General features: G+C 32.3%; 1 protein-coding gene across 1 annotated transcript; it reads left to right on the top strand.

Moving 5' to 3' along the window:
• The first annotated feature begins 834 nt into the window (after positions 1–834).
• On the top strand, positions 835–5,026 carry LOC139497721 (thyrotropin-releasing hormone receptor-like). Its single transcript, XM_071285956.1, has 2 exons — positions 835–914; positions 4,090–5,026. Exons 1-2 carry the CDS (start codon positions 835–837, stop codon positions 5,024–5,026), a joined length of 1,017 nt encoding a protein of 338 aa, XP_071142057.1.
• The last annotated feature ends 12,143 nt before the right edge of the window (positions 5,027–17,169 follow it).

Below are 17,169 nucleotides of genomic sequence, written 5' to 3'. Positions count from 1 at the left end.
GAGATGAAGAACATGTTATTGCCATTGTGAACCATCTAAATAATCCATGACTGATCCCTTTGGTGTGCAATCCCACCCTCAATGTCTTATCAATATCTCTTCTTAAATGCTTCAAGGCATATTCGAGGTTCTTTGTTCACAGTTGTCGAGGAAGGCTTGACAATGTCTAAACATTTTATCATTAGTGCTCTTTCTAAGATCACAAGGAGTTTTTATAGTTCAATATCAAAGTCAAACACAAACCTGAAAAATAAATCGGGGGAAATACTTTCAGGTCGCATAAATCCATAACTTGTAATAAGACGTGCACTAAATTCGGCACAATGTAGAGATGATGTTATCATAGAACATGTGTTGTCGCACCCATTTCATTATCCCCTTTTCAAAATGACGGCACCATGAGAAAATCATGCAAGTCGGATTTTGTGAAGCAATTCGAATCTTAAGTCTCTTGTGCACTTTCCCTACCTTCCTTTATACCATCGCTCACAACTTACATAAGAGATGGTATGGCTTTGGTTCAATTTGTTAATGCTAAGAGAGGTAAAACATGCGGCGACCTTGCAGCTTACTATTAAAAAAATATGTCCCAATGAATTTCTATGGCGCACATAGTAGCACATGTTCTTGATCGCTACGACACGAACAACTCTATAAAGTCTGCCGAAAGGGAACGCCAAACAGAGACTACAGCTTCCATCAAAGTGTATCAGATTATAGAGCGGAGAAGTATTCCTGACTGGAAAACCTTGACAAATCCGATAAGATTCCACCTGATGTGAGCTTTACATAGTCAGAACGTTTGAAATTTAGTTATTTATACCAACACTAATCATGGCTGTTGTAACTTGTTCAGCACTCAAGAGAAGGCTTATACCCAATGCCTTAAACTTTGACACGGAGTTAAGGGAAATGTAAAAGAGTGGAAGAACAATCATACAGACCTCTTATACAATTGTAATTGTTTTGTGTGTTCGCTTCTATAAAAATAGGACACATACAAGCGAGTTGTGGTTGCAGATGTGGAACATTAGCAGTGTAAATGATGGGCGGAGATTTTCACCCATTCAATAACTATGTGTCTGTCTTTCCCCAACAATTTGTAAACTATTTCCTGCTGTATATGTACTTACCGGATGCGACGCAACTTCGTCTCTGTTTGGAGTAGGTATACAAACTGTCTACAAGACTTCGAAGGACACGCACGACTATTTCAGTTGTGTTTAGAGTTTCGGTAATATTGACAATGATGAAGCCCTTGTTTTGGCATGAAAGATAATTTCAAAGGTTTATGATCAGAACTATCTCTTTAAAACCACTCCATCATAATAATTATTCAAGTTTACCACAAGTAAGATGTAAGTTTAGTCAGGTTACCTTCCTGCGAGACGGCACTGAAACAGCATGTTTTACGTACTTCGTTTCAAACTAAAAATTTGAAACGCATTACACATTGCTAAACCCCTATCCGGTCACATTTAGAATACGGTTGGCGAGAGTAAAATGATTTATTACACCCCGTGTATTTTTAAAGGCATATTTAAGCAGAATTCTTGCAGGATCTTGTGTCTTCATTGAAGGAAAATCTGCATGTGAAAGAGTCATGCGTTTGTTCACTACAAAACCTTACATGTCCGTGGCTTTGGTCCTGTAAAGGGTCAGAAGTATGTAGAAATTTCAAATCATGTTCCTTGACAATTAACCAGAAGATATCATTCTGTTTTTTTTGGATCTCTTTGATTGGAATGTTGAATTGTAACTAATTTCATGAATGGTCTTATGCAAAATATGCCTTCATGACAGAAGGATGCAGGTAAAAAAAATATTCATCATTTATTGATTAGGTTGGATGTTAGCCGGCAAGGTAACCACAGTAATTTTAAATGAATATGTGTTGATCTTGTGAAATAGAACAAATTTTTGAAAAAACGCCAATTTCCAGAATAAATCGATTATTTTTCATTTTTTTTTTAACATTTTCGAGATGATTCATTGAAAATTGATATAAGAAAAAGTATGTATCTAGAATTTAACCTAAATTGTTGTATATTTCTTCAAATTTTGATAGAACAGAAGAAGAAAAAATAAATACAGAATTTGATCTTTGACCTCATTTTATGCAAAACTGTTACCACATTTCTTTTTGACGACATCGATATTTCAATAGTACTCATTATTCCGAATCCAATAATATATAATATAGCCATATAGTATGTTCGACGATCAAATCTAAAAAATATTGGGTCTGGTCACCGTACTATTTGTATAAAGTATATTATAAACATTCTCAGGGTGCATAATTTTCTGGCTTTGTCTTTTCTATATGTCTCAGTTTTTTTTAACTTTTGATTTCACCATTGGCTTAAAGATTTTCCGTTTTAAATTCTCCTGCTACATCTCATTAGTATTTAACATACACGTATCGTGAACCCCTGACAAACACGTATCGTGAACACCTGACATACACGTATCGTGAACCCCTGACATACACGTATCATGAACCTCTGACATACATGTGACTAACATTAGGCCTTTTTGGAGTTTTAAAGGTGTAAAAAAGTATATTATAAACATTCTCCGGATGCATATTTTTCTCTTTGTGTTGAAGACCTCTTTTCCACATGTTTCAGTTTTTTTTTAAACTTTTGATTTTATCATTTGATAAAAGATTTTCTATTTTGAATTCTCCAGCTACATCTTATTAGTATTTAACATACACGAATCGTGAACCCCTGACATACACGTATCGTGAACCCCTGACATATACGTATCGTGAACCCCTGACATACACGTATCGTGAACCCCTGACATACATGTATATCGTGAAACCCTGACATACACGTATCGTGAACCCCTGACATACACGTATCGTGAACTCCTGACATACACGTATCATGAACCCCTGACACACACGTATCGTGAACCCCTGATATACACGTATCGTGAACCCCTGACACACACGTATCGTGAACCCCTCATATACACTTATCGTGAACCCCTGACATACACGTATCGTGAACTCCTGACATACACGTATCGTGAACCCCTGACATACATGTATATCGTGAAACCCTGACATACACGTATTGTGAACCCCTGACATACACGTATCGTGAACCCCTGACATACACCTATCGTGAACCACTGACACACACGTATCGTGAACCCCTGATATACACGTATCGTGAACCCCTGACATACACGTATCGTGAACCCCTGACATACACGTATCGTGAACCTCTGACATACACGTATCATGAACCCCTGACATACATGTGCTATTTTGCTGGTATGAAGCATTATATATTTAAATTTTTACACCCCTAAAACTAAAAAAAAAACGTATTTTAAGTCTTTTAAATGTTACTTTAAGAAATATAAATGATGTCCTTTCACTCAATTACTCATAATGAACAACATGCTTTCCTCTTTATTAACAAATAAACTTAAACTATGGAAGCTTATAATGCAATAAGCTCTACTTAACACTTGATTGTTTTCTTGGTACATATAACCGATATCCGATCTATTTATTTGCTATTTTTACAATAAAGAACATATGACACTGACTAACAAAAGTTCAACCGCCGGTAATCAGCGAAACCAATACCGTCTAAACAGTTTTCAAAATCTAAGGACCTGACATAATTTGAACCTATTCAAGCGATCAGATCACTTACAAACCAATAAGCGAAAGTCGTTGCTGATGACAAATAACGACAATGTAAACAAAGAAAAAAGTCACATAAAATTGAGAAAGGAAATGGGGAATGTGTCAAAGCGACAAAAACCCGACCACAGAGCAGAGAACAGCCAATTTTGCAGGCGCTCTTCAATGTAGCGAGAATGCCTGCACCCGTTAGCGTCCTTCAGCTGACCCCTTAAAAATATGTATACTAGTATAGTGATCATGGACGTCATTCTAAACTCACACTGAGATTATTTGTGTATCTTGTGCGACACTTTATGAGTTTTCCTTTTGGAAAACAAATTACGTTTCATTTTGGGTCAACTCTAGTTGATCTACAAACAAATCTCTCGAAGTATATCAAAACAGTCATGATATTATCTAAAGTATCCAATTTTAAGACTGCCTAATATTGATATTGATGTCAGACTCATTTTTATTGATCATGTTATCTTTTACGTAACTGTGGAGTGGCTTAGAAGAGGAATTGTGTATATATACCCAGTAACAAAAATGGCGTTTCTTGAATATAACGGATTTTGTCAGATATTAATGTATTTATCGTACGTCTCACGAGTTCTTTCCTCATGGCTTGTAGTAGCCTTTACAGTTGAACGATATATTGGCGTCTGTCATTCATTACGCCGACGTCACATCTGCACAAAAAGTAGTACAAGGCGAATAATCACTGTGTTATGTTTATTATCATGTATTTTGGTTCTGTACAAACTTGTTCTCAGCGGAGTCTATTACAGTGCTGATGGAACTCAATATTGTACCAGTAACAAAAGATACGATTTTCCATCATTCGTACTTGATTCAGCTTTTGCTGTGACGATAACATTAGTTCCGTTTTTAATTATCACGATACTTAATATTCTCATTGTGCGAAAATTAGTGTACACAAATAAACGTCAGCAACACTACACAGTTAGAACAAACAATATACAAAGTGTTAAATCTGCAAACATTATTAGAACAGAAGAAAGCATTATCAAGTTAGAATTTACACTTATATTATTAGCAGTGTTCTTCTTTTTTATTGCATTCAATGTTCCATATTTTACAATATGGTGTAGACATTTTACATATAACAAGTATATTTCACAGACAGATAGTGTGTCATTAGGAGACATTGAATATTGGCAAGGAATTCCATACATATCAAGGACTATATTCTATATGAATTATTGTATAAATTTCTTTTTGTATAGTATTACAGGGACCTATTTCAGAAGGGAAGTCAAGTTTTTGTTTTCTCTTGAAAGACAAGCCTCTTATGAGTTTAGACAATCGTCTCGGAATGCTAACACTAAACTTGCTGTGTCGTGGGCTTGATGTCCTTCTGTAAAAAATGAATATATCACTTTTGAGTTATGCCCCTTACCGGAAATATTCAACAATTATGTGCGTCTTTAATAAATAGAGACTAATATCCCTGCCCTTTTTAAATTGATCAAGTATTTTCTAATTGTATTTATGCTGGATTAATAATGTTCGTTCAGTTAGTACTTATAGTACTTACAATTTCCAAATGACAGCAATGATTATCAATTACCATATCTTAATTGGACGAATACTACGGGCATCGTAATAGAAAAAAAGTAGGACTTATCTCAACACACGAATCTGTTTATTAAAACCAATTGAAACATTTTGGCTCAAAAGTGATCTGTTCGTTCTATGTTTTGGCGTTAGTTGTGATAAAACAAGTACTACTAAACCTTATGGCTAAACATTAATACTGAGGCTTACTAACAATTTTACGGGTTGAATGCAGCATTAACCATATAACTTACAGAGCATATGTCACGTGATGTTGATTATCATATGTCAAATATGCAAATTTAATATTCCTGTAATATATAGTAGGTGTAGATTGTTAATGACAAATTATTATGAAATTGATGAATAATTGATATGCAAACACAAAAATTACATAAGAGTCTAATTTTACGGATTGACAATTCAAAGTCGACATAAGATAAACAGACAAAAAAGACAGAGATGAATAGCCGATATGCCTCCCTCCCTCACCCATATATTTCCTATACTTGACTTTAAATCTGCATCGGTCGACATTTTGAAATCGATAGATATACAGAATGTATTTCAATCAAGAACTCAATGCAGTAAATCCTTAAAAATTAAACGGTTATTTATAGGCTAGACTACGTTCATTACGTATGTCTCTTTATACATTTAAAAGATTCAATAATGTATTTGAAATGTATGCATTTATGCCTTTGAGCCTTTCAAATAGTTGATGAGTATACAGTGTATGAAATGCATTCCTCCTTTTGAATAATGAATACGATATTCATACGTCAATCAAAAAGTACTTTAAGCACATTTTATATAAATTCAATCAAAATGTGTTCTTTGAGGTTCGTTCAAAATCTGTATTAGTTTTTCTTCTGACATGAATGTGACTATCATTACAAGTATCAGAATAAAAGATCAAATATATTTGTAATTGATTTGTTTTGAAAGTATACAAACTCGATGACTCGATAAAGAATTGTCCTATTTGATAGACAATCGTTCAATCTTTTTTTCTGGCGGAATGTCGAAGAGTTCAATCAAGATAAGGCGATGTTCGCAGTAAATTGTATTTTTAGTGGTTACAAACATGACATACGTCTTGTTAAAGATAATTGTTGAAATCAGCCAAAAACGATTCGCACGTTCACATTACCATTTATTGTGATAATATTGTATTCCATCTTTCAATTCCCTTTGGAGAAATCTGTTTTTCTTTTTTTAATGTCTTCATAATCAACAAATAGGCCACAAAAAAATCCTACGTTAAAATCAGATATTGTGATGATACAGTATGCAAGTCTAATATACAATGCATGCACTCGAGGTCCAGTACATTCTTATTTACATATTGTGCTGCAGCCTTTTGTTGTCAAGATAGCACATTTGATGCTTTCAAAATTGTTTCTTGATTTACTTTAATCAGCAAAGCTGAAAAAACTATCTGTCGACTATTATAGTTTTGCGAATACCTTTACCTTTATTATATATCTCATAGCTTTATAAATAACTACTTTTACTTGTCAACTATCATATATGCAATATGTGATATCTCAACTAGACGTAAATGCACTATTCAAATTGAGTCAATTGAATATAGCATGTACAAATATTAATTAAACTGTAAAATTCATATCAATTAGACAAACGAAGCGATATCACCAATATTTATGTATATCGTACTAGAATGTTAGAATTGATGATGAGTAGACATATCAGTTAATATGCAGTGAACTACCTCATCTATGACATTGGACGCCATTGATATATTTCACATAATTACACCTTATGTAAGAATCCGAGGTTTTGATTGGTTAATAGCCAGTGTATTTTTCACCAATTTACTGTTATCAAATGAATATCGTTCATTTTTAACGCCGCCGGGGTATTTGCTAAAAGGATATGCTTTTTTTACCCTCTCTGCCGTGGTTTTTGCCAAAAAATACTCTATCCGACTGGACGCTTGTAACGTCACGATCATCAATGCGTTTTAGTACATTAAAAAAGAGGGACGAAATATACCAAAGGGACAGTCAAACTCATAAATCTAAAACAAACTGACAACGCCATGGCTAAAAATGAAAAAGACAAACAAACAACAGCACACACGACACAACATAGAAAACTAAAGAATAAACAACACGAACCCCAAATTAACATCCGGTGTAATTAAACAGATATATCATGTTATTGAGGGGTATTTCCAAAAAATACCAGTCTTCAGAATGAATTTCCCTCGCCTTACGGCTCGTGAAATTTCACATTCTCTCGACTGGTATTTTTCGCAAATACCCCTCCTTAACATGATATATCTGTTCAATATACTGTTCCTATTCATTTGCCTAATAAAGATTAATATAACACATACATACGATGTTTGACGATACAAGCTACTGACAGCTAAAACCTTAAACAAGTGGTTGTTTTTTAATCTTCACCTTTTATTGATACACTAAGTGTGTGGAATGAGAGTCTTTCATTTGTGTATTATTTTTTCCCTGCCGTCTTAATATTTTCTTGATACGTTTTGGCTGTTATACTCGATTATTCATATTTTAGCAAGAATTATTATCTATTCTTAATGCATCCGTCTTCTGTTCTCTGTCCTAAAATTTGCACATTACTGTCCATTTTTCGTTGATCCGTAAACCATATATTCACACTGATGCTATTCATTTCATGTAGTCAATGCACGTCAATGTACGTGAAAAAGGTAATATAACTCTCGTTCAATTGGTGTTCGAGCTCATGATTCAAATGTTCGTCGTAGACCCTCAATTGACATCCGCGGTTTGTATTTCCCTCCTTCAATTGACAATAACTTAAAAGGACATAGTCTTCAGATATAGATATACATATGAGATCGAAGAAAAATGCATTAAATTGATTAATATGATATGCCTCCAGATATAGTCTTTTGCAAAGAAAACATTTAATTGGTAACATGTAAGTACGTGGTTTGACGCAAGTTTGTTACGGTATTGCTATAAAGTTAACATGCTGAATGATTCACCGTTAATTTATACTACTAAATACCATGTTGTAGAGTATGTACAATGATGTAACTGTGATAATATTGTTATTTTAATATATTATTTGTATTGATATTTGCTCAATAAAATATTGAAATAAATTATCGAACTGTTTATATGTATTATATTACAATAGTATAGCATTGTTAAATACTTGTAATTCATTTCAATGGACTCTTTATGTATACTGTGGATACATTATCATTTTTTTTTTTTATCAATTTCCGGGGTTTTCATGGATACAGGTGAACCTCAAATTTAATGATCAGCGAATGACAGAAATTCACGAAAATTCGTATCCACGACAATAAATAACTAAGCAGGAACCATCAATCAATTGAGTACGTGGTATGTACAAAATAAGGAGAGTGAGATGGAGGAAAACAATATATATGAAAGGATATGGAATGTCCATCTATAAAACGAAGCAGTATGTGCACAGAACAAATACAAATAAAACAGGTCAGCACTTTTAACTGTTCTTCATCTCAAAGTCACAGTAAGGCATTCACTGTTGAATGTAAAAGTCGAGCTTACCACCACCACCACAGGAAAGAAATTCAATACAACAACATCAGCCATAAAAGTCAAAACATCATAATAATTATCAGCTTCTAAAAAGATTAAACAAAAATTTAAACAAAAAATATATATTGCATTAAATATATTCAAAATGGTATGGTATATATCATCTCAAAGATAAAGCTTAACAGCATCTCAGAATAGGATAAGTCAGAAGCCAACAAATATTGCAACAACTTTTAAAAATGTTGTCAGACCAATAATCTGCAAACATTGAATACTTAATAAATTGTCACCTACGAACTTCATTTTACGCCTTGGAAATTTGATTGACATAATCACAATCATGGATATATTCACGTAAAACTAAATATACGGTTAATATATTCTACACACCTAACTAAAGCAGCATCAATAGAAATGTCTCTGACATCAATATCAATATCAGGCAGTTTATAAATTGGATACTTTAGATAATATTCGTATGCAGTGTTTAGATATGCTATCTGGAGAGATTCGTTTGTAGCTCAAATAGAGTTTACCTACAATGAAACATTATTTAGTTCCCTATAGGAAACCTCATAAAGTGCCGCCGTCTTTGACATTTTTTCTTGTTTAAATTGTCGTTATTTGTCATCCGCAACGATTTTGCTGATTGGTTTGTAAGTCATCTGGTCGTTTGAATAGGTTCAAATTATGTCAGGTCCTTACACTTTGACAACTGTTTATACGGTATTGGTTTCGCTGATTACCGGTGGTTGAACTTTTGTTGGTCAGTGTATTATGTACTTTATTGTAAAAATGGCACAACAAATAGATCGGGTATCGTTTATAGATTCGAGCGTCACTGATGAGTTTTTTGTGGACGAAACGTTCGTTTGGCGTATATACAAAATTTAGTCCTGGTATCTATGATGAGTTTATTTATATGTACCAAGAAAAGAATATAGTATTAAGCAGAGCTTATTGAATTAGAAGCGTCAATAGTTTAAGTTTATTTGTTAATATGAGAAGAAAGCATACAATGTATTATTAGTAATTGAGTGAAAGGACATCATCAATATTTGTTTAAGTAACATTTAAAAGACTTAATATAGGCCTTTTAGAGTTTTTGTATTGAAAAAAAATTAAATAAATTATGCTTCAGATCAGCAAAAAAACATAGGTATGTCACAGGTTCACAATACGTATATGTTAAATACTTATGGGATGTAGCAGGATCAATCAAAACGGAAAGTCTCTTATCAAATGGTAAAATCAAAACTAACAAAAGTTCAAATAGATAGACAGTAACTGGCATATTTCAGATTTGGTACATGCATTACCTTATGGTGAAAATGGTGGATCAAAACTGCATTATTTTCAGTGCTGTTTTCAGTCTTGAAATGATAGATCGTATAAATGGATATTTTAAAACAAATTGTAATAGTGGATACATCTAATTAATACAATACTAAATCAACTTTGAACATCAGTGATCACGTATGAGGTTCTCGTTTAGTTTTAGAATTTTTTTAAATTTCAAACATATGTATAGTAAAACATGATATATTTTTTTCAGAGTGTGTTATATAACTCATCAGAATGATTTATCAAGGCATGTTCGATGAAATTATTTTTATTCAATCATATGACGTCGCTTACTGCTTTAGGGTAATTTGATTTTATAACTAGTAAACGTATTGAAACATTGAATCTAACATTTTCAATTGATGAACATGAATATCTCAAATATCAATCTAAGTAGTACAAGAAGGATCCATTCGATAGATCCTTATATTAAATGTTTTCTGTCAAATGAATTTAAAATCTCAACATTTCTATTTCAACTAATTTCAATAAAGTAAACAAATCATCTTTCAATCTATTTCCTTTTTGTTTAGTTTTATTACAACTTTCACCTGTATTGAAAATGCATAGATATCCTTGACTTGATTAACTGAGATAAATTGAAATATCGGGGAATGGCAATGGCATAACATTTAGATAATCATACTACTATTTTAATTAGCACTAACATATCTTGTCTTCTCGTTTGTAATTTCTATCTTTAATATTTAAGTGCATATCAAATTAACTGACGCCCAGAAGTCTAATATGTTCGATAAGAACAAATATTCAGTTTACTAAAGTAGAAATATCTCATCATGTTATTTCATATCAAAACGCACATGCGATCTTTGACAACTTCTTCAATAAATTACAGATTAAAACTGTTATTCCAGCCTTAATGCTGACAGCTGGTAGATTTCAAAACAACACAACTGAATTCGTTAAGATTGCATTATAATTCATAGTCGTAACGACTTTATTGTTGCCATGTTAGAATGACCTTCAAATTACAATTTCCAAAAGATTCAACAACATAAAATAGCAAACATGGTAAAGCATTCAGTAATATTTATCGAAGTGGTAATAGGCTCATCAATTTCATATAATATTCATAACACCCGAGTTGTATATAAGAATTGCAGTTGATACAACCTATCTATAGAAATCAATTATGTGATAGTTTATGTACATTTTAAGTAAACACACTCGTTAGAATTGAATGCTGAAATTACCGTCATGTCGTATAATAGTTATGTGTTGAAATGAAAGTTTGATTATATGCTCAGAATACTAAGATGTTTCTACCCCATGAACATTGATGAACATATGGTATTAGCTGTATTTGGTTAAACTTTCGAACTGTTGGGTTTTCAATGCTTGTTTACATCGTCCTTTTTTTATTTTCTAATTAGTTTGATTACAAGGTCACTAAGTTTTTATAGTATAAAAAATGTCTGTACCAAGTCAGAACTATGACAATTGATTTCTATTCGTTTGATGAATTCGTGCTTTTGGTTTTGCCATTGATAAAAGGAATATCTATTTTGAAATTTTACCAATGAATTCGTTATTTTTGTTATTCAACTTTTCATATTTTGGATGGCTGGAGCACACGTCTGGTTATCATAATGCCAGTCCTAGTATATGTGATGATTTTATTTAAAAGTTTTAAAATCCAGGACATGATCTCTCTTACGACTTAAAGCTGACAAAACCAACAACGTCAATATTTACAATTTAAGTCACGTGAGATCCATTGAACAAAATGAAAAGTAGGTAAACGACAACTGCAATACTATATTACATTTGTCTACATTTTTTCATTTTCATTAGTATGCGTTGTCATGTTGTATTTGCTTAAAGAAGTCATAAACATAGTATTCGTGTTTACCATTTTAAATATGTTCTTTGAATAGTTAGTTTCATAGTAAATGTAATCTATTTCTGAGGTAGTAAAGCCTTAGTTTTTCAAAAATGTAATGGTTTTATGTGCAATTGTTATATTAGTGAATTGTTTTCCACATGATAAACAACTGTGAAAAATAGACAACAAATATCATAAACATCATAAGGTTTTTATCATTCCGACAGAAAAACAAAACAACGTGACGCGGACACAAATGCTACTTCTCGATCTGCGGCGATCTTGATTTTGATTTTTTGTACAGACTTATATTGACTTTATAATTCTTTTATGAGAGAAAAAAGAGCAAACAAAACACAAACAAAACCATAAAAGAATTATAAAGTCTGTACAAAAAATCAAAATCAAGATCGCCGCAGATCGAGAGGTAGCATATACAACTATTATACTTTTAAATAGTTATCACATGTACCAGGATTATAATTTAATACGCCAGACGCGCGTTTCGTCTACATAAGACTCATCATTGATGCTCAGATCAAAAAAGTTGTAAAGCTAAAACAAGTAAAAAGTTAAAGATTGGTCAACCTAACATGTGAACGAATTCTGACGAGGTTCCAGAACTTCCAATTACAATAAATATTCAGCAGGTTGCATAAAATTCTGATCCTGACCTCCTTAGACATGACCTCTTTTACTTTGATTCTGTTAATATTTAAATGGAAAGATTGGAATTTCATACCTGGAACGCACTTTAGAATAACACAGGAGTTTCTTATAAATAAAAATTTACAATAACCAATGCGTAAGTTTAAATTTAAAAAAATGATAGAATACCGAATACCTCAGGTAAAAGAGAGAAAAACAGCAAATACGATGATGAACACCATGAACAACACAAATACACGATATATCAAAACAAAATGGTTACATGATGTCTTACAACCTTTTGGTTAGTGTATGTTATTTGCTATCAGCGGTAACGGAACCGTCAACAACAGAACAATATTACGATGGCTTGCGTCCCATTTTTGCGACAACTAGTTGAAATTTAGTTTGAGTTGTAAGGTATATGAAACGTCAGAACTAAAAGTGTATCAAATGCAAGTCAATTGAAGAAACATTAAAAGATGGATATTCTTTATTTTTTGTATTGTGGTTCATGAATATTCGTAAGATATCATTTTTTTTCTAGATTTCATGTGTAGCAGGGAACCGCCATTGTAAATGGTCATCAAACTACCTATGGAATGTATGCAGGTACTGCCTGAACAACGATAACAATATCTACGAAAATGTAAGTTTTCGTCAATCAACGAAAATAAGTAATAATGAAATAATCCACTGTATAAGTTTACTGTTTTAAAGGTATAAGTAACTGACTTCAATCGCTTCCTCTCTCTTTACAATGTAGTCATCCTAAGGACTTATTCAGTTGCAAATCGTTACATATCGTTACATATCGTTAAAAATATAATAGTTTTTTTTTTTACTGAAATTTGTATTTTACGTTGTAGTTCCTAGCTAACAGTTATTGTCCTTTGTTGAACTACAAGAAGGGTATCATTATATATGTTAATACCCATATCTATTTTAGATATATACTGTACGTCTAGACATCCATGTTAAAATTTACAATTGTTTGTGGGGGAAATTGATATCCAACAAATATTATTGAACTCACTACAATGTAGCTAGAAATCCATTATTTTTATTAAGTAAAAACATAAAAAAAAAACGATAGTTTCGAAGCAGTTAGATGTTTACCGATGTTGACATGATTCACAAATGTCTGGTAAAGTGAACACATCTCTTTTATTGCGTGTTAGCTTTTTAAATATGCTGTTATTTATGTATTATTGTCATTTTGTTTATTTTCTCTGGTTACATCTTCTGACATCAGACTCGGACTTCTCTTGAACTGAATTTTAATGTGCGTATTGTTATGCGTTTACTTTTCTACATTGGCTAGAGGTATAGGGGGGAGGGTTGAGATCTCACAAACATGTTTAACCCCGCCGCATTTTTGCGCCTGTCCCAAGTCAGGAGCCTCTGGCCTTTGTTAGTCTTGTATTATTTTAATTTTAGTTTCTTGTGTACAATTTGGAAATTAGTATGGCGTTCATAATCACTGAACTAGTATATATTTGTTTAGGGGCCAGTTGAAGGACACCTCCAGGTGCGGGAATTTCTCGCTACATTGAAGACCTGTTGGTGACATTCTGCTGTTGTTTTTTCTATGGTCGGGTTGTTGTCTCTTTGGCACATTCCCCATTTCCATTCTCAATTTTATTTATCATAATGTGTACTCAGAGACTCGTTTCATTTCATTGAAATTCCCAACTGCGGGTTGATAATGTATTATTACATTGGTTGCAATGAGCTACATTGATTTCGAAGTGAAATAAAAACTGATAAATTCACATCTGAAATCGTAGTAATTTCACTCCTTTGACTTCATACAACAACAATAGCGCGTTGTGAGGACGACGTTGACGTCGGATCAAAACATAGTGTAAAGAGAGATATAGTTCCTTATATTTTCTGATACGATTTCATAAAAAAGTCATTTGGTAATGTAATAAAAAGAATAACTAAATCAAAGAATTCAAATATTTAAATAAATTCAACTCGTGACCGAAAAACACTGATAATTGAATAATGCGCCACGCGTTTGATATTTTTCTCTATTTGAAATCTTATCTTAGGTTAGTTATTCTATAATCATAGCTACCAAATTTATGGTTCAAGACGAATTAAAAGTAGGTCGAAGTTATAAGAAAATATAAGTCTTCCTTAAATATAGCTATAACGCTATAGTAATAACTTGTTACTGACAGTCCACTTGTGAGACATATGACACGAATGGAACGTTACGTGCAACTATACTGGTCGTACTAATCAATTATTTCCCTTTTGAAATACTATCATTAGCCTTAACAGTTGTAAATGATCCAGAATGTAGAACCCTTGTTGATAGATTTATTCGAATAATAAAAAAGTATATGAAATTTTGATAAAAGGCACATTTGACCTGTTGTTCAGATCAGAAGTTCCTGTTTTTGAACTATAAAACTTCCAGGAACCAGTAAGCTCTAAAATGCAATTAAACGTATGACGATTTTTGTCAGCAAAAGTCCGGATAAGGTACAGTTTTGACATGAATAAACCGCCCCTTTATTTGAAGTCAAGATTAAGTAGCCATTAAAAGCTTGAAATTGTAGAATGTAACATAGAAAGCAATGGGGCTATAAATTAGTGGATTTCTACCATAAAGCCATCGGTACAGAGAAAAAAAACAATAAATATTTACAATATGTACAAAAAAAAGTATAGGGAGCTTACATTATTTACAAGGCAGGAGTACAAACACAAATATGTTTTAGAACAGAGCAGATATTCTTCAGAACTGGTTTTCATGTACTTGACATACGTTCAGACAATTTCATTATAAAGTAAAGTTTATTTTCAATCTATGAGATTGGTTCCTAGCTGAGTAAGACACTCTTAGAAGAAGAAATAAAACACATTTCTAATTTACATCTACACATGTCTCTTTAATTAAATTATAAATATTGAGTTAAATTCTGCCTGTTTTTTTTTCATCCATTTTTTTGATAAAAAAAACTTTTAATGTTATTTGTAGTCTATTGCTTACGCAGTTGTTTTTATGTGGTAAGCAAATATCTAGTACTATAAGTGCGCAGATCAGACCTGCATAAAATACTTTAAACGAACAAAGTATTTGATTACCAATTTTATAAAGGATATTCATTCTATTTTTCATTTTATCTCGTGAATGAAAATATGACATATCATCAAGGTATGAATATATCTGTTTAATTATAAGTCGAAAAACACAGACATGCTATGTGTTTATGCCTTTCAGTCAGACCGTTTTTCAGTTTTGCATTTTGTTGTGTCCATAATTTGTACACATGAATATGATGTTTATATAATATTCAAGTACATCACAGGGCTCATATTTGATGTGTAGAGGAACATTTGAAAATAACAATTGTAATCAAATCAACCCTTATTATTTGCATAGCATGATTTTAATAAATAAATGCAATTTAAAAAAATCCAGAGAATAGACCAAACATATTCAAACAACATAATACTAAGATTCGACAGTTAAATCGAAACGTTATCTGACCACACTAAAATCAGATTTATTAAGACCAAACAACTATTAGGTTTACTTTTTCGACTGTACATAATAAGAGAATGCGGTCTCATTTCATATCTTTCTGCCCCTTACCTTTTTCAAAACGAACTCGGAATGGTTAAAAAGTGCACCATGATTATTAATTTTCCTTTTCCTCTCATAAAATGAAAATAAAAGAATGTAGACAAACAGATTGTTGTTTCGCAGTTTTTACTTAATACCTACTTTGGAATTCTCATGTTTAGTCATGCATCATACGTGACTAGTATTGTAAAACATTGACGTTGTTAGTTTGATCAGCTTTAAATCGTAAGGAAGAATGTGAGCTGCTGAATAAAAAAGGCAACAGTAGTATACTGCTAATCACATGTCATTAATCGTTTGAGAGAAAACAAATCCGAGGAAAACACATCAACTTTAAGAGAAGAACAACGACACAACAGAAAAACATTGAAGTGCAACAAAACAACAAAAGACAACGCAGCACACACAGGAACGAACTTTGAGATAACAACTGCTATTTTCCTGACTTGGTATAGGACATTTAAAACTAATGGTGAACCTCGAGCTTTTATGACAATGTTAAACATACAAATAAAGTGATAACATTACATGACAGGACTACAGTACAAATAAAAGCAAGACCATTCAGAACAGAAAATTACACAAATAAACAATATAATAGTACATTTTGACATGTTCATAGTTATCAATGGTACCACGTTTATAATCTAAAACGCTAGACGCGCGTTTCGTATACATAAGACTCATCAGTGACGTTCAGATCAAAATAGCTGTAAATTTTTACCAGTAAAAAGTTGAAGGACATAGAACGCCCAAAATTTCAAAAGTTGTGCCAATTACTTCACCTCTGTCTTGTTTTATATATTCCAATGCTACTATTGTATTTAGCGTGTTTATTAAATCAAACAATGGGTATTTATTAGATAACACCATATGCAACATTGTCGCATTTTCTAATTACTTAGTTTACCACAGTTGATAAATCTGAAAATTT

The sequence above is a fragment of the Mytilus edulis genome, chromosome 12 (assembly GCF_963676685.1).
Source record: "Mytilus edulis chromosome 12, xbMytEdul2.2, whole genome shotgun sequence".
Lineage (NCBI taxonomy): Eukaryota > Metazoa > Mollusca > Bivalvia > Mytilida > Mytilidae > Mytilus > Mytilus edulis.
This window is presented reverse-complemented; position numbering and strand designations above follow the sequence as displayed.

Coding starts and splice junctions, on each gene's coding strand:
- LOC139497721 (XM_071285956.1), top strand. CDS start 835: ATGGCTGTTGTAACTTGTTCAGCACTCAAGAGAAGGCTTATACCCAAT. Junction 915..4,089: donor GACACGGAGTTAAGGGAAAT/GTAAAAGAGTGG, acceptor TCCAATTTTAAG/ACTGCCTAATATTGATATTG.